This window comes from Bolinopsis microptera, chromosome 1 (genome assembly GCF_026151205.1).
Source record: "Bolinopsis microptera isolate Bmic1 chromosome 1, MBARI_Bmic_1.0, whole genome shotgun sequence".
NCBI lineage: Eukaryota > Metazoa > Ctenophora > Tentaculata > Lobata > Bolinopsidae > Bolinopsis > Bolinopsis microptera.
Genome location: NC_087072.1, coordinates 10,226,028 through 10,245,072, shown reverse-complemented (window position 1 = coordinate 10,245,072; position 19,045 = coordinate 10,226,028). Strand labels below are relative to the sequence as shown.

General features: G+C 36.4%; 1 protein-coding gene across 1 annotated transcript; it reads right to left on the bottom strand.

Moving 5' to 3' along the window:
• Nucleotides 1-2: 2 nt before the first annotated feature.
• LOC134812276 (annexin A5-like) lies at nt 3-12,730 on the bottom strand. Its single transcript, XM_063819621.1, has 11 exons — nt 12,678-12,730; nt 11,156-11,243; nt 7,445-7,548; nt 6,706-6,822; nt 6,497-6,581; nt 6,269-6,345; nt 5,980-6,048; nt 5,583-5,687; nt 4,592-4,679; nt 3,727-3,839; nt 3-398 (listed from the first exon to the last, which is right to left on the bottom strand). The coding sequence occupies exons 1-11, from the start codon at nt 12,678-12,680 to the stop codon at nt 270-272; spliced, it is 978 nt and encodes a 325-aa protein (XP_063675691.1). The 5' UTR covers nt 12,681-12,730; the 3' UTR covers nt 3-269.
• Nucleotides 12,731-19,045: the final 6,315 nt, after the last annotated feature.

Here is a 19,045-nt window from a genome sequence, read left to right as displayed (position 1 = left end):
AATTTGAGTTAAATTACACATAAAGTTAAAGATATTTACACACGGGATATAATTGATGACAGACAAATAAAATAAAAGAAAAAGTTTCTTGCATGTAGTCCTGTCTTTAATAAAGTTGGTCAATATCTCGCGCCCTTGTATCATACAAATAGGTGTCAACAGAATGTACAGATTACCACGATACTGTTCGTGCGGATGTGATGAACGGATCTCGTTTTTTATAGTCGAATAATGAAGTTTCAAGTCAGTTGTCCCAGTTCAAATATTGTTTAATTCTTAATAATCATTGTGATTATCGTCGAATAAGCAAGGTCGTTGCCACATTTCTGTTGTACGGCCAGCTGGAGCTGCTTGTTATACTGCATCATGTAGTGCGATTTTATCTGGTTCAAATCAATCTGAAAACATAAGTTCATTTAGAAATAGTGCTTTCTGTTCACAATTAAACAGTTCAAATATTTATTTTAAAAACTTAGAATAGTTGTTGAATCAATATGACTCGTTACCAGCAGTTAAAACAATTTGAATAACGGTGATATTATTCTTATCTTGGACACATCAGAGACCTAACCGTACCCAAAGCTCGCGTTGGTGGATTCAGGATTGATGCACATACTCCAGTAGCAGGGAGGGGTTGAGTGTGCACTTCGATGTATAGAGTTTTTTGCTACTGAATCGGGTTAAATAGGTCATTGGTAACTCAAATCACCGAGGGGCGCATTTTGTATCGCTAGTCCCAGTCCTACAGGGCGAAATTTCTAAATTGCCCTCAGGCGAAAATTTGGGATTTTTGTATCTCGGCTTCTAAAAGACTTAGAGATTTGAATATTGGCTTAAAATAACCGCAATAGCCTTATTTATATACAAGTTATGAAGCAATCTAAGGTCTCAAGTGCCTAGTTTTAAAGATATTCACGAAAAACCGTTTTTTGGCTCATCGCAGCCTGAAATACCGGATTATTTTTATCTCGAGCTAGAAAGGTCGTAGAAACTTCTCCTATATTGAAAAATATGCGCAATGAGCACATTTATATAAGACTTATGAATCATTATATGCTCTAAAATGCTTATTTGTAGAGATATTAGCAAAAATCGGTCATTTTGGTTACACCAATACAAATTTGGTAATTCATTTTGTCTTTTTGTTGCAAATATTCACGTTGCAATTTTCAAGATGCAGTTTGTTGCTATCGATAGGACTTTATATGCTATTGCATGGTTTTGATACAATCCTTCAGCACCTGACATAGGCAATAGGGGTCACAAACCCTGAAATGTCAGGAACTGGGCAGTGGCCGAGATAAATATTTGATAATTACTTGGACTCTTGACTCACATACATCTTTTCAACGGTTAGTTAGACATCTTAAACCAGTATTGAACGTTGAGTAAAACTTCTGATCCATTTGTAGCTCAGGTGATGTGCCCCAAAACCTCACGCCTGAGTGACAGTGGGCCTTATCGATCATGAGCAGCAAATCACAATGACTTTGGGCCTCAGAGACAAGGGCATTCGTACTCTTGGCTTAAATTGGCTCTTCGTTAGTATCATCGATCAGGTTTCTAACTTCTATAATATCATCTGCCTGTCCAGTGTCCATCCGTCTCTTTGGGATTCATTATTACTTCAAGTTCAGCCATTTCGCTTCTGTTCAACTGTAGGCGTAATGAGGGACTTCAGTCCAGCAATAAAGTCAATATCTCTAGATTTAGCAATATCTGGTTTTGCTACTTTTAAGGTAATTGTGTTCAGCAAGCAAGTTTATAAGTTTTCAGTCGAACTGCCCCAAAGTATTGGCCCCCAGGGCACCAGTAATGCTGGAGCACTGGTTAATGCACATGGTAATTATACTGATTTTTTGCTTATCATTGCTCATTTTTAAGTTCCTTTTTCAGCAGTCTTCCCTATCATACTGGCAAAAAACAGATTCACCTCCTTTATCTCTAAATATAATTTTGAACCTGGGCTATACAGGTTATCGAATGTCCACCAACCTCGTGCCCCAATTATTGTCAGCCCCAGGACCTTTCGCACCTGCAACTTTGGGTCCCAAAACTTGAAGAACTTCGGGCCCAACGATACCTGTCCTTCAGTGACTCTGTGCCCCACATAATTCTAATTTATGACTCAATGTAAATTGTAAATGCTAAGATGGACATTCGATAACCTGTAGAGCTCAGGTTCAAGATTATATTTAGAGATAAAGGAGGTGAATCTGTTTTTATTGCCAGTATGATAGGGAAGACTGCTGAAAAAGGAACTTAAAAATGAGCTATGTTAAGCAAAAAATCAGCATAATTACCATGTGCATTAACCAGTGCTCCAGCATTACTGGTGCTCTGGGGGCCAATACTTTGGGGCAGTACGACTGAAAACTTACAAACTTGCTTACTGAACACAATTACCTTAAAAGTAGCGAAACCAGATATTGCTAAATCTAGAGATATTGACTTTATTGCTGGACTGAAGTCCCTCATTACGCCTACAGTTGAACAGAAGCGAAATGGCTGAACTTGAAGTAATAATGAATCTCAAAGAGACGGATGGACACTGGACAGGCAGATGATATTATAGAAGTTAGAAACCTGATCGATGATACTAACGAAGAGCCAATTTAAGCCAAGAGTACGAATGCCCTTGTCTCTGAGGCCCAAAGTCATTGTGATTTGCTGCTCATGATCGATAAGGCCCACTGTCACTCAGGCGTGAGGTTTTGGGGCACATCACCTGAGCTACAAATGGATCAGAAGTTTTACTCAACGTTCAATACTGGTTTAAGATGTCTAACTAACCGTTGAAAAGATGTATGTGAGTCAAGAGTCCAAGTAATTATCAAATATTTATCTCGGCCACTGCCCAGTTCCTGACATTTCAGGGTTTGTGACCCCTATTGCCTATGTCAGGTGCTGAAGGATTGTATCAAAACCATGCAATAGCATATAAAGTCCTATCGATAGCAACAAACTGCATCTTGAAAATTGCAACGTGAATATTTGCAACAAAAAGACAAAATGAATTACCAAATTTGTATTGGTGTAACCAAAATGACCGATTTTTGCTAATATCTCTACAAATAAGCATTTTAGAGCATATAATGATTCATAAGTCTTATATAAATGTGCTCATTGCGCATATTTTTCAATATAGGAGAAGTTTCTACGACCTTTCTAGCTCGAGATAAAAATAATCCGGTATTTCAGGCTGCGATGAGCCAAAAAACGGTTTTTCGTGAATATCTTTAAAACTAGGCACTTGAGACCTTAGATTGCTTCATAACTTGTATATAAATAAGGCTATTGCGGTTATTTTAAGCCAATATTCAAATCTCTAAGTCTTTTAGAAGCCGAGATACAAAAATCCCAAATTTTCGCCTGAGGGCAATTTAGAAATTTCGCCCTGTAGGACTGGGACTAGCGATACAAAATGCGCCCCTCGGTGATTTGAGCTACCAATGACCTATTTAACCCGATTCAGTAGCAAAAAACTCTATACATCGAAGTGCACACTCAACCCCTCCCTGCTACTGGAGTAACAGTATTACCGATCATATCAAATTAAGAAATGGCCAAGGACGCGCGCGCTCCATGCAATTAAATAAACTCACGTGGTCTCTGTTAGCCCGAAAAACTTTAGTAACTAAAGTATCCCCGCGCCTTACATAAACGATAATTTATGATACGCCTATTTAATTTCGAGTCCAATTAGTCATACTCATAGTCACTAACCTCTGATCGTCCAACAACAATGCGGATGACCCTGGCGCTGTCAGCAGTTAGCGACGTCACAGACTGATAGAGCAACTCGCTGAATAGCCGCGTCACATTCTTTATACTTTTCACTGAAATTTATCACAACGTCAGTACTGAGGATGATAATAAGGTATAATTGTGATTACAATTATGTGGATATATTGGAAAGAAAACACTCGTTGGTTGTTCAGCCACGTAACTAAAAAGTCTGGATGTCCAGCGAGCTTTGCCCCTTAAAAGTTACTAAAAGTTACTAAAAGTTACTAAACGTTACTAAAAGTTGCTAAAAGTTACTAAAAGTTGCTAATAGTTACTAAAAGTTACTAGAAGTTAACAAAAGGGACTGGTAGTTACTAGAAGTTACTAAAAGTTACTAAACGTTACTAAAAGTTGCTAAAAGTTACTAAAAGTTGCTAATAGTTACTAAAAGTTACTAGAAGTTAACAATAGGGACTGGTAGTTACTAGAAGTTACTAAAAATTACTGATACTTACCACAGTAAATTATATTTTGGTTTTGTGGAAATGTAAAATACAATTTTTAATTTTGAAATAAAAAGTTTTCTTAACCACATAGTTACTACAGTAACCAAAAAATATTTATAGTTACTAATAGTTACTAATAGTTGCTAATAGTTACTAATAGTTACTAATAGTTTCTAATAGTTACTAATAGTTTCTAATATACTAATAGTTACTAATAGTTACTAATAGTTTCTAATAGTTACTAATAGTTTCTAATAGTTACTAATAGTTACTAATAGTTTCTAATAGTTACTAATAGTTTCTAATAGTTTCTAATAGTTACTAATAGTTTCTAATAGTTACTGCAGTTAACTTACCCCACATGACCAGACACATGCTTAGAAACTCGTCGTGTAAGCATTTCCTTATCGAACTTTCTATCATCTCCATGTTACCCTTGTCACGCTAAAACAAGAATGGCAATCAAACGGATGAAATAAAACTTTGAGTAGTTATGTATATATTATATACGGATGAGAATCACTGTTTAGTTGGTTTAGTAGGAGTGTTTTCATGTAGCAGTAGTAAACAGAATTAGGCTGTGTACTTCCAACTATAAATAAAGTTATTTATAGGAGTAACGAAAATTTAAGTTAAGAAACATGCTGTACCTTACGAATATGACACTTTTAAAAATAAACCTGCAAGTTAAAATAATGGTCATGTTAAATGGATGTAAAATTACTGACAAAACAATCTGAATGAATATGTGCAGCCATATAATAGGGAGAATGTAAAGTAGTAAAGTATAAGGTGATTCAATTATAATTATCATTCAAAGTTTTAGCGTTATTCCCACAAAGTGATTCCGGTTTTATGTCAAAAGTGGTGTATTTTTTTTGTATATATAATGTGTGTCAGAGCTAAAGTTTGAAGTATGTATGACGTATGTACCGACAATGAAAGCTATGTGCTCGCTTCAACGAATTTATCATATCGACGTAGCTGGACAAACAAATTTCCAATTCATATCTTCTTCAAGTTGGTCTGCATGCTAATGAGATATACACTCAATCAAGTTAACATATTTCTGTAGCATGGATCTTTGATACAGTTCAACTCTTCAGCGAGTTGTTTTTCATTGAAAACTTGAGAAATATATAACACATTTTCTAGAAGTAGTAATATAACATGTGTTAAAAGATACAGGTGTGACGGGATTAGGCAACAGTGGGTTCGGTAACTATGTGCCAGCATGTACGTAGTACCCGACTACTTTTAACAAATTCTGAAGAGAACGCAGGACTGATTCAGTGATAATATTGCGCCGTAATAGCGAACCGGGTAAAATGATAAGTCAGAACTGACCTTTTGAAACTCTTTGAAAACTGCTCGTAGATGTGCAAAGTTGTTGGTTGTTAAAATTGGAATTACGTCCGGATTGGAGACGAGATCCCATCTTGACCTTTCTGCCTGTGGTGTAATGTTAATTACTGACTGAGCGTCTTGATCACATTCTTTGTCCATTATCTACCAAAATTAGGATTATCATTTTATTCTCGAGAAGTTTACCGAAATGCCCAGATTAAAAAGATCTCACAAATCGTACTTAATGGAGCAGGGTAAAGATGGATCGAAAATCAGTTTTATTTATTGAATTGGAGATATACCATATCAAATAATGTTGATTACACTAAACGGTTATATTAGTAAAAAAAATGTAGCTTAAAGTGAAATTTATTCATTAAATAATGGTGAAACTCACAGAAATGAGTTTATTAAGGTGTTCTGTAACTAAATTATCGTCTACTGTATTATCACGGTCACGGGGAGACTGAAATGTTTGATTTTAGTTAGATCTGGTCAAGTGACCCGGTGGATTTATTCTCCATAAACTGTACAGTGTACAATGATAGGATAGAGTTTGCTTTAAAACTGTTAAATTATTGAATGAAATAAGAGAATGAGAAAAAAGTGTAAAACTTAAATCAAATTAGGTAGGAGAACCAATTTCAGCTGGATAAAATAATTTTATATTTATCATTAAAAATTACCTCTAATATAGATAAATAAAGATGTGTGTGTTCGCCGATAAAGTTTTCTAAATCTTCCTTCACAGCCGATTCATGAACTGAAATACATATTTCTCGATGATACCAACCACTATTCGGACTTTTGAACATGAATCTAATTTTTGATTACATCCCCACCAGCCTATTGCCTAAGTAACTAGACTGTTAGATACTATCTAGATACTATCTAAGATAGATAATTGAAATTACCTGATTCGTATGTGGTCAGTATATCTGTTAATTCACTGTGAGTTCTCGTGCACAACATTTCGCATATCACGCTCTCGTTTGCTTCCTTCAAATATACAGCATTCAACGATCTTATGAGCGGTAAATCTGATTTACAGTAAAAGCACGTACAATACCATCTAAAAGCACGTAACATACCAACGTAACTATGAGAGAAAGAAAGAGCATACCATTATGGCTTCACGAAGACACTCGACATCATAGTCGATCGGTTTTAATAATAAGGCCTTGACGGTCTCGAAGTAGTTTCCTTTATTCACTACAATCATCATATCGTCACATAACCCCTGCAAATAGGAATGTTTAAAATATTATTCGAATTGAATACCATGCAGTAATTTCAGTACGGCTTCAAGCATAAAATTTGGGAGAAATATTATCCTTGAACTAAGCGAACAATAAGATAACAAGAAAGAGTCTGATACTGTAAGTGTAAGTTCTCTCCCAGTATCACAGAACATCTTTTCCGTAATAACGATCGTGAATCGTACGAGTGAAAAACCGGCCTCCAACTTCTTATAAAGCACCATTCAAAACGGCCGGTAAGTATTTAGCGTGAAAGCAAATCCGCTCCACCACTCAGACCGAGGAGCTGAGTTTCTTGATAGAAATAGTCCTCATCTATATTTCAGATCGAACTGCTGCTATAATAAAAAGCAGCAGGCCATCAATTAAACCACCAATCGATCCACTTACCGTAGACTGATTTTTTAAAACTTTGGTTTGTTTGCTTCGTCAGCGTTTTGTCGGCACTATACCAAAAAAATCCAATCCCATAAATCTTACCGTTTTCTTGATTAAGTGGTTTGGAAATAACAAACGGACGAAGGAACAGACGCAGTTTTCAATATTATTGAAGAGATTAAAGTTTAATAATTAGATAATCTAAGGTAATTGTGCTATTCATACCACGTCAAAGAGTGATCTGAAACTTTCATCTATTTGCTGCCGTTGTAAGTTTGATCTCTGAACTAATATCTGGGCTATGTTGTTCTCTGCTGATATATCTTTCTCTGAAAGGAAGAACGAGTGTTCAACAATTCCCCCATTTTCCAGTTTTACTTGAAAAAATAAAACACTCCAGAACATTCCTCTTGTTGAACAGAGAGAGACGCCGTCCGAGGAAGGCTCGACATTGGACACATGACATTTTACATAGAATTCACTAGAAGCAAGGCAGTAGTAATACAATGAACTGTGTTGCACAATACACCTATGTAATGAGGGTAGATGCCATTGAATATATAGTAGTGCCACGGTGTGACGTCATTACACCCACAGATATTGACTTATTGTCTTCTCAGTGAGACGCATACACATTACACATGACAATACGTATTACATGTGATATAATTGTAGGACAATTATATAATATATTGTTAGTCACATCTCCTCCGTCACATCTTCTCAGTCACATTGTCAGTCATATTGTTAGTGATATTGTTAACTCTGTGGGGAGATGTGTTAGTGAGATATGGTTGGGTACATTGTTAGTGATATTGTTAACTCTGTGGGGAGATGTGTTAGTGAGATATGGTTAGGTATATTGTTAGTGATATTGTTAACTCTGTGGGGAGATGTGTTAGTGAGATATGGTTAGGTACATTGTTAGTGATATTGTTAACTCTGTGGGGAGATGTGTTAGTGAGATATGGTTAGGTACATTGTTAGTGATATTGTTAACTCTGTGGGGACATGTGTTAGTGAGATATGGTTAGGTACATTGTTAGTGATATTGTTAACTCTGTGGGGAGATGTGTTAGTGAGATATGGTTGGGTACATTGTTAGTGATATTGTTAACTCTGTGGGGAGATGTGTTAGTGAGATATGGTTAGGTATATTGTTAGTGATATTGTTAACTCTGTGGGGAGATGTGTTAGTGAGATATGGTTAGGTACATTGTTAGTGATATTGTTAACTCTGTGGGGAGATGTGTTAGTGAGATATGGTTAGGTACATTGTTAGTGATATTGTTAACTCTGTGGGGAGATGTGTTAGTGAGATATGGTTAGGTACATTGTTAGTGATATTGTTAACTCTGTGGGGAGATGTGTTAGTGAGATATGGTTAGGTATATTGTTAGTGATATTGTTAACTCTGTGGGGAGATGTGTTAGTGAGATATGGTTAGGTATATTGTCATTATAATGTGTACGAGGAGGAGTAGTCTCAAACTAATTATCACAAATACGGCCACATTTACTGTATTTGTCAATGTAAATATATACTTGCATAACCTTCTAATAACTTAATTTATCATTTACACCGCATGTCATTAATATTAAATAAGCTTACCAACATAACATCTAGCAACTCATCGCATCTCTCTACGAGGATTTACTTATGGTTGATATAATAACACGGCTAAATTGATTACTTAGAAGGTCTCTGGCAAACAGAATAGTAATAACTTTCTGCGCAGTTTGAGTGAACTGCTTTCAGTCGACCAATCAGAACGAGCGATCTTGCACACGTGACACGTGTAAGTTTATACGTATGCGACCAGATATTCTACATCCGTCAGATTTAATCTCATCAGCTGATCTGCATGTAGGATGCGTATAAAGTATGGATGTGTGTGAACTTTCGAGGCAGCCAAGCGCAAAAATTGTAGTGACGGACGTGAGGTATACTGTTTAAAGGGAGCTGGTACTGGTCACCGTCGACTGCTATCCTAGCAATTTCACCATGTTTAATAAATATTTACAAACTTTGTAGCCAACTCTCTTTAGTCTTCCCTTGCACTAAAGTTCTCCAGTACATAAGTTTAACTGTCAGATAATTGTTATAAACTTTGTATAACACATTTGTCACTTGTTTACGGAACATTCTCAGTGCGTCATAAGGTAAGCAACAACTGTTGACTGTTGCAGGGACTATTAAACAGTTTGTTGTTCAGTACAGTACGGGGTTGGGTGCCCTGCACCTACAAGTTAAATTATAACCCTGGCTCTAGTACAAAATTTCATCACAGGCTCTTTTTTTCTTTTATTTCCACAGTATGGTAGGGTCATTTTTTTGCGATTTCGCCGAATGACATTATGATCTATCATCGTTAGTTTAATGATGTAGCTGAATGAATGAAGGATATATTACAATCTTGCAACAGACATGAATCATAACAGACATAATAATGTTGATGATTTAAGCTGTGCTAGAAGAGGGTGTGTCCTTGAAGGAACCTGCCAGTGCTGCTGTCTGCACTGGAGTAACACTATCTGTACAATATAACGTGGGCATATTAGCAACCACACTTGACATGATATACAATGTAATATAATATAATACGATATAATATAATATAATATAATATAAAATGATATAATACAGTGTATAATAATATAATATTTAATCGATTTTTTATTTAAGTCGAGCGTCCTATTGTTGAATACTTTTTACTCAACTAATAGCCTGCAGGGAATTGAACGGATCGCGATGAAGATGCCCTATTGTATGCAGTAATGTAGTTCATGATTACTACACACATTTAGATATACTACCTGTATATATATATAGGGTCAATTTATTAGGGTCAAGGGTTAAGTTAAGTTTTTAGTACAGTTTATATTATAGTTCAATAGTTAGTTCATATAGTCCACTAGGGTAAAGTAATTTCGTAGGTTTTATATTGCAGCATCTTTTAGAATCCTTTTAGTGCTAGGTTACATTCATTTACATTTCTTATCTTTACATTTTAGTTTTACGTGTAAGTACGAGCACGCGGAAGTTGCACTCATGCGTGACTTATATTCACGCGTGAGTACAGCCTTTTTAAGGGCCCACTTGTTGAGTGCGGGCGTCTAGTCTGTGTCACGTCCCCCTTTTGGAGAGTTTTTAAGATTATTACTAAGTACAATACGTTTATTTACCGAATTTTCCAAAGACTTTTTTCTATTCTATTTAGACATTTTTAGTGAGACACACTTCTCACCTTTATAAGTTTACTGTTGAAGTTTAGTAAGGCACACTCCTTACTGTTGTATCGGACACACTTCTGATACAACCAAATTGTAGAGACACACTTCTCTCCTTTATTGTTACGTATTTGTTGTTGAAGTTTAGTAAGGCCCACTCCTTACTGTTGTATCAGACACGCTTCTGATACAACCAAATTGTAGAGACACACTTCTCTCCTTTACTGTTACGTATTTGTTGTTGAAGTTTAGTAAGGCCCACTCCTTACTGTTGTATCAGACACGCTTCTGATACAACCAAATTGTAGAGACACACTTCTCTCCTTTACTGTTACGTATTTATTGTTGAAGTTTAGTAAGGCACACTCCTTACTGTTGTATCGGACACACTTCTGATACAACTAAATTGTTGAGACACACTTCTCTCCTTTTCTGTTATTGATATTGGGACATACTTCCCGATCGTTTGATACTAGTGAGTGTAGATTGACATAAGTTAGGAACGCCCACTCGCCACGTAGATCACCTATAGTATAATACCTCGTTTACAACAGGAATCTAATGCATACTATAATTTGGAATGCCAGACGTCACATACTATCACCATCTTAACACGGCATTTAGAAGGGAATCTAACGCATGCCATAGTGAACAAAGCACATCTCATATTCCCGTATGTGAGACACCAAGAAATGTTAGGACATACCGAGACTTTCCTTGAGGATCTGCCGGAGCTTGTTCGCATCAGTTTCAGCATCAAAGTTACTATCTCCCTCGATTGTTCCGCTCGTGACCTGACAACGAAACGTTAGCATAACATCACGAGAATCTGAAAAATGTGAAAGACTAGTGAGCCCGGTTCTGTGCTGCGTGTAATTCTCTTCATGTGTAGTTTACAAGTAAGAGGGAGGACCGAGGGGGAGTAGCTGTGTGGTTATATTATATGTTTTAACTAGCAAACCTCCTGGCATTATGTTATAAGGATTGTAGGTTTGGAAACCAAGAATATGCATCACTGAATTTAGGTGAAATATACTCGAATGTTTGTGTAGATTGTCTCTAGATTGCTGTAAGGAGTACAATCAACACTTCAGTCACTTTTTAATTCTCCAGATACATTCATCCCGAAAATAAACACCTTTTGTGGAACCAACCTATCCGAAATTTAGAGCTGTCCGGGACTAATGATGTAAAACCAGTGATTTAAAATAGTAATTCTCAATACTTTTGAGGGTATAATTTACATGATAGCTTAATCTGGGGTATAAACCTTTAATTGTTTAATGAAGATCTCATCTTATCTTATCTTATGAGGATTCGTTGCGACGCAACAAGGCCATCGAATGAGTCGACCACCTTTGTTATTTTACTTCGGCATTACCTGCATTACAATGTAAACCAGCACTTTCAAGGAAGAGCTTTACAAGAAGCCGAAGGACCGTTCCTAAGGCCAGCGACGGTTAAGGCACTATGCCACACTTTCTTCGCCCGAGGCTTCGCTGTGTTGATCAAGCACAGCTCCTCATTTAACCCTCACACCCGATTTCTCGAGCATTCGGCTGAGTGAACCGTGGGGCTACATAGACCACTCGGGATCCTTAGCAGAGCGTCAACGACGCTCACCCCACGACTAGGCAGGCAGTGGGATTCGAACTCGCAACCTCACGATTACAAAGCCGATGATTAACCAACTGCGCTACCTGGCCGATAGATATATACACAAGCATGTTATAAACTATCATTATCGTTAAATCCATATTCACAAACTGAATGAGTTTAGAAGATTACCATAAAAACTGACAACGACAATTGAAGTCAGTAAAAATGAAGTAAGTAAAAATTCCGCACTGTTATGAAGTCAAAAATATTCCATGACACCTAACACTCTGATTAAGAACTTCAGGTTAAAGCCACACACCCCACTAAAACCTTTTGGTGGCCGGACGAGGCCAAGTCCCTCCTGAGTTTGCAATTTTGTGGGAACCCTACCTATTATGGGCCCAAAATCGTCAACCTTTTTTTCGGGGGGAAGGGATGAAGCTATGCAGATTTAGATGAAGAGCGATGGTCAATGCTTGAAGTAAAAATGAATCCTCACAGTTTACAAGGAATTTACAAATCAATAAGATACAAAGCAATTCAAGGAAGCTCATTATCAGTATATCTTCAGCCGTCAGTCAAATGGCTAGACAGTGGACAAGCATTAAGAAACTTTGAATTTCACTCACCATGTTTATTGAAGTGGTTCTATCTGTTCATATAGTTCTCATTCCTTCTGAAACACACGGTTGATGAAGATACATTTTATCAAATCAAGTCAGCTGGACATTAAGAAAATAATGCATTATATAAAGTAAATATATTGACCTAAGATCTGGTTTACTGGAAGCTTGACTAATATGATGACTGGAATGGTAACAAACATTCAAGTAGTTAAGATTATCCATGATGGTAAAATTTTGATCGATACTACTAGTTTCAACTGAATACAGTAAAACCCCGATTTACCTTGTCAATATTTACTGTAAAAACCTGATTTAATGTACCTCCCATTCCCCAAAAATGTTTCATAAGATCTACACTCGTAGTGCTATAATATAATCCTTTACAAAACAACTAAAAAACGAGACCCTGATGTCAAGCAAGTTTATTAGTTAGTAATTCCCAATCGGCCTTTAAGTGAATGCTTGCCAACCATAACCACTGATTGGCGATGTCACGAGACTATAACTCAACAAAAATTTGTTTAAAGAAAAAAAAGGGGAGGGACCCCCAACCCATGTAGCTGAGACACCTCACAGCAAGAAGACCAAAGTGGCTCTTGCTTGTGAACGGTGCATCAACTACCCGCAAAAGTGGTGGGTTGGGAGTCCCCCCTGGAATCATTTCGTCCATAAAATTGTATGCAATATAAAAACTACAGTAAAAAATCTACAAAATTTACATAAACAAATCTAGGAGACCTCAAAGCTTGTCTTCTGAGGGACAAGGTTGAAGGATACGTCTTGCAGTTCAAGATGTTGATCTTCCTCTGATTCCCCTCAGTGCAATGAGTGTACTTCTTAACAGATCAAATCTGAATCATGTTCTGATATGATTTTTGACCTGTCTCTTGGCTTCTTTTTGTGGTCAGCTATCATCTCGGAGACATGAACTGCAAACACAATGCAGAGTGGTCCCATACCTCCAGAAGTTGTGAAGACTAGAGGGACAAAGGATCTTTTCTCTGACAGAAGTACTCTCTCTTCACACAAATCTTTCTTTTCTTTCTCACACTCACTATAGATCTTGTTTAGTGGCTTAATTGTATTTGTGTCACACTCAAAAATTAAAACCCTGATTTACCATATACCTCGATTTAATCTAATGTATTTTCCTTTCCTCAATGTGGACAGTAAGTCAGGATTTCACTAAAGGATGAAAATTAATCATTCTATAGTCTATTGTAATCAAACTTAGTGTATCTACATTCTACATTATTTTCTAATCTAGAAGATAGCAATTCACAAGCACAACCGAACGTGAGCATGACAAAAATTGGGCTTATGTCAGGTTAAGTGTAATTACGTAGACCCAGAGAGTTTAATTTATTTGGGTATATGGAAAAGTGTTTATAATGCGCATATAGGTGGGTCAGAATTTATCCAGGATCAATTGCAATGAATTAAATAAATACTCGAAAATAGTTCAAATGGCTGCATTTTGTCTAGACATTGTATTTTATATTTATATTGTATATTATATTTTCATATAGGGTCATTGTGACATTATAATAAATAATAATAATAAAATTTGGTAGCTTAAACACAAACTCTAAGCCCAGTGGATAAACCACAAAACCTATGCTCTATTGTGTGAAACAAAGATACTAGATCAAGATGACTATCAAGGAGTGTATGCATAGGACATAAAAAGTTTTGGAACGTTATGTGTATACTGTTTGAAACATTTTATATTATATAATGAAAAAAAAAATGTTTATTATCAAAATGTTTGTGTGGTCTATAACATTAATTTCTTTAAGAACATCTTAAGGGTACGGTATGCCACTATTGAATAAAATTGAAATTATCCCTGCTATCAAACTTCATGACCAAGATAACTCAAAATAGGCTAAAAATCCCACAATGAATTTTCTTTTCCTTTCCAGTAAGTCTGGATTACTAATGGGTCGTTCACATATTACGTAATCACTTTTTGGCGAATTTTTAACCCCCGTACAACCTCATCCCTGCCTCGATAATGGAGTAAATGATGTGTTTTGAAAATTTGTGTGTACATATTTGATTGTTTGAAGTTCAATTGGAAGCAATGGACCATTTCTGTTACCTATGTATTATGCTCTGCTGATTGCAACACTTGAATTGATTTTGATCTGCCAATTGCATCACTTGATTTAATTTTTAATAAAATTTTTCAAACAGCATACATATAATGTCACAATGACCATATATAAAAGGAAAAAACTAAACCTTCAACAACTCAAAGTTTTGAAAATCACCCTTGGCCTTGCAGCTCCAAGTTCAAATCTAAACTGTCTATATTGACAAAGTTCTATCTCGCCCCTCTGTCTCCCCGGAGAGAAATCACTGTTGTTCATAAGATTTCAAACCGAAGGCGCTTCCTAATATATCCCACAGCATACGCATACCTTTGACCTGTGTGGTACTCCATCTTACTAGCCAGCTTCTTCACTAGTCTTTCAGCTTCACCACCCATTCCACCAGACGTCGAGAAAACTAACGGTGTGAAGCTTCCTTTCTCCACTTCAAGAACCCTTGCATTGTAACATTGTTTTTTCTCATTTTCATGAAACTTGTACATTGCAAGGATCGATTTGCTTGCATTGGAGGGGGCTGGGGCATGGAATACCCTTACATCAAAATATGCCCTCTCTGAAACATTCCAAATCGATCTTGCAGAAATGTCCAGCCTAGCTTGGTCTCCTAGGACTGTTCCCCTTGGCAACTCTAGACCATCAACTGGAAGAAGAACTGGCTCAGTTTGCACATCCTTGCATTTCACTTGATTTAATTGTATGTATAGATTGTTTGAATCAATTCACCCCATTCAGTTTACATTACATACATATGTATAATCAGTTTATATTACATAAATGTAATAAGTTTGGTTATTTTAATAAATTTTTTTTTTTTTTTTTTAAATAAAAATAAAACCCTTTGTAATAATATATATAAAAACCACTAAATCACATCACAACAAAAAGTAGTTTAGACCCCCATCCAACTAGAGCTATTTTAATAAATTTGGTTATATATAATATGTAATAGGCGCTGGTTATATTTCCACCAAAAGCACATCCAATTTGATACTTATGAAGGGGTAAGCACAGTGCTACAATGCTCTATCTTGCAGTGGTCACGATCTTTCCATTGGTGATATTAATGACCACAGCCCCCTACGAAGAAGGAAAATATATTTATGAAATATGTCTATAACTTGCTTAATTCTGTACTAATTTAATTTGGCGTTTTACAACCAAAAATGAACGGGGAATCGTTAAAGATTACTTTTGAGGCACCTCAACAGCTTCTTGCGCTATTATGTGCTTTTCGTGGACATGGATAAATACGTCAGAAGCGTTTTTTAGTATGTTATTCTCTTTCAAAAGTATTCCAAGTAATTTGTATAAGTGTATACATTTATTTTGTGCATTGTTAATGGACTAACTTGTAACCCGGCGCGCGCCACTTCGTAGCACTTGCATTTTTCATACATTGTATGACCCACCGCACACGAGTGCGCGGCTCCCTGTATCGTAGAAACGCTAATAGTGAAACGACAATGGGGTCACGACTTAACGGGTGATACTCATAAATATCTGTTCCATATATTGGACCGTCGACGAGTCCAACTCGGCGCGCGTCCGTCCTGGTAGGTTGTAAACCTACAAGGTCACGACGTGATACAAACTTGCATCGGGCTAATATTTCGAGAAGAAAGCTGCGCGCGCTACTTCGACGAAATTTAGACGATCAGTAACATCCGTCAAATATCAATCTTGAATACATTCAATATTGCAAAAGATTTTATTTTGATTCAATTCATGAAGTTTGAAAAATTACATGTTACAGCAATGCGCGCAATTTGAGAAGCGTGCCTTCAGTGGAAATATAAGGAATGCACATTTTTAAGAAATACAAATTTGGATTGTATAATTGCATAATCTGCGCCAATTTCAAATTTAGTATGTGGTAGCGAAACTTATGAAAAATATAAATAAAATTATATATATATATATATAACTCTAAAACTCTGGTCACAAGAGCAACTGCCTAAACGTGCAGAAGTGAAAACAAATAAATAAAATACTAGCAATCCTTTAAATTCGCAATAAATAAGTTCGTTCAATGTCATTATATAATTCTAAAACCACATATATGTGACCAGTAAATAATTTAATTGGTCTATAGACTACTGTATAAAATTCTCAATATAAGCTTTTAAACAATAATAAATTAATTAAAAAACACACAACAACCTTTGGTGTGTAAGAATGATTAAACAGCCTCATTTTGACACAAAATATCTTCATAATATTATAGTATATGCTATAATATTAGAACTGTTAAGTTGAGTTCAGGTAACAGAATTTAACTGTAATAGAACCTCTGCTGTGTTATCCACTGTTGAGATGTAGCCATATCTTCGTCCGGTCTAACATTGACCCCGGCTCATGAAATATATGCTTCGTCCGGTCTAACATTGAACCCGGCTCACTAATCATAGGGATGGTGTAGTTATGGTAGTTGGAATATAATCAACTGTTTAAAGTTTTATCTCTATTCGAAGGAATTCTTCTGCATCCTTTGTTATTTCCAGTGCTAGATCAAAGAACTCACGAAGTCTGCTCCATGATATCAACATTGAGTTCCCACCATAGCCTTGGTTTTTGATGTTGTGGAAAGGGTGTCTTTCAAGAAGCTCACTCATTTTGTTCCTTTTATCTGCTTGTACATCAGGACAGTCGGTAAGCAGGTGAAGTGAATTTTGAGCCCCTCAAAATTAAATAACCGTAAACAGTAAATAAAACATAATTTTTACAAAATGTTGCAGCGCATAGTCAATAGTGCTGCAAGAAAACAACAATTTCAAGAAAACAACAATTTTATTTAGTATCAATTAAAGCAAACATAAATACATTTTATATATAACTAGCAGGATCTTTTTACCAAATATCTTAGGGGACTTGGAGTAGCAAGAGAATGGATAGAAGGTATATACTTAATACAAAGGTATATACTTAATACGTGTAAACTTGGGGGTTATGTGACCTTGCGGCATAACTCACTTCGAGATACAATAGCTAATATCATGCGGACAGTCAAATGCAAAGACGTTCAGACAGAGCCCCCTCTTCTTCCAGTCAGCGGCATGCAGTTACCACGAGGTACAGTAACTGGAGATCAAGCCCGACTAGATATATCAGCAAGATCAGTTTGGAATGCGTTGGAAAGAGCATTTTTTGATGTAAGAGTGTTTCACGCTCCTGCTCCAACCAACGCCGCTAAACCAATTCCTATGATGTATTTGGCTCACGAGACTGAGAAGAAAAGAGCATATAATGCAAGGGTCCTAGAAGTGGAAAAAGCTACCTTTACACCTTTAGTTTTCTCCACAACAGGAGGCATGGGAGTCGAAGCGCAACGCTTGATTAAAAAGCTTGCACAAAAGATGGAATCTCCAACGGGTCAGCGTTATTCAGACTCAGTTACATATCCTAGAAAGCGCTTGCGCTTTGAGGTATTAAAGACAACGGTTATTTCGATAAGGGGGGACAGAGGGCCCAAGTTGCGATATAAACCAGACAATATTGAAGATTTAGATTTAAATATTGAGCCTTCACATAGCCATGTGCCTACGCGTACTGCGTGACGCGCCTACGGCGGTCGCGCGCTACTGCAAGCGAGAGGGCTCTGGTTAGAGCAATATTGAGCCCTTTGGCTAGAGAATACTTTCTTGGATATTTTCGATAGTTTTTAATATTGGTAATATTAATGAATTGTAATTGATTGATATGTAATATTTAGGCCCGTGGCCAGTTTTCACACTTAATACAAAAATACGCTGCAATTGGTCGCCGCACGCTTTCTCTACGTAAAATTTGCGATTTTTCTCATTTCGCTTGTCAACGTGATAGTCGAGTAAAGTCATTTGAATAATTTTCTTTATCATCATCCAATGATTCATGTATAAAAACATTGAAGATGTAAGTGTATGTATTAAGAGAGGTATTGCGATGTGGTAAGACATGTGAGGACAAGAATAAGATTCGCAATGTTAAGAACCACACTCATTGCTCTACGAGGGTACAGAGGGAAAAAATGGACAGCAAATATGAGAAACCACTATCAGAAGTCTCTTATAACCTCATCCCTGCCCCTATGATGGAGTAGATGTGTATATATTTGATTTTTGATATTTCATATTATAAAATATTGGTAGCAGTGGAAAATTTCCGTTACCTCTGTATTGTGCTCTCAGCTCTGCCAATTGCAACACTTGAATTAATTTATTGTATATATACTGTTTGACACACTTTATTTATATTGAATTTTTATATAAGTGTATGTAT

Coding starts and splice junctions, on each gene's coding strand:
- LOC134812276 (XM_063819621.1), bottom strand. Junction 6,346..6,496: donor ACTGACCACATACGAATCAG/GTAATTTCAATT, acceptor TATGTATTTCAG/TTCATGAATCGGCTGTGAAG. Junction 5,688..5,979: donor ACCTTAATAAACTCATTTCT/GTGAGTTTCACC, acceptor ATTACACCACAG/GCAGAAAGGTCAAGATGGGA.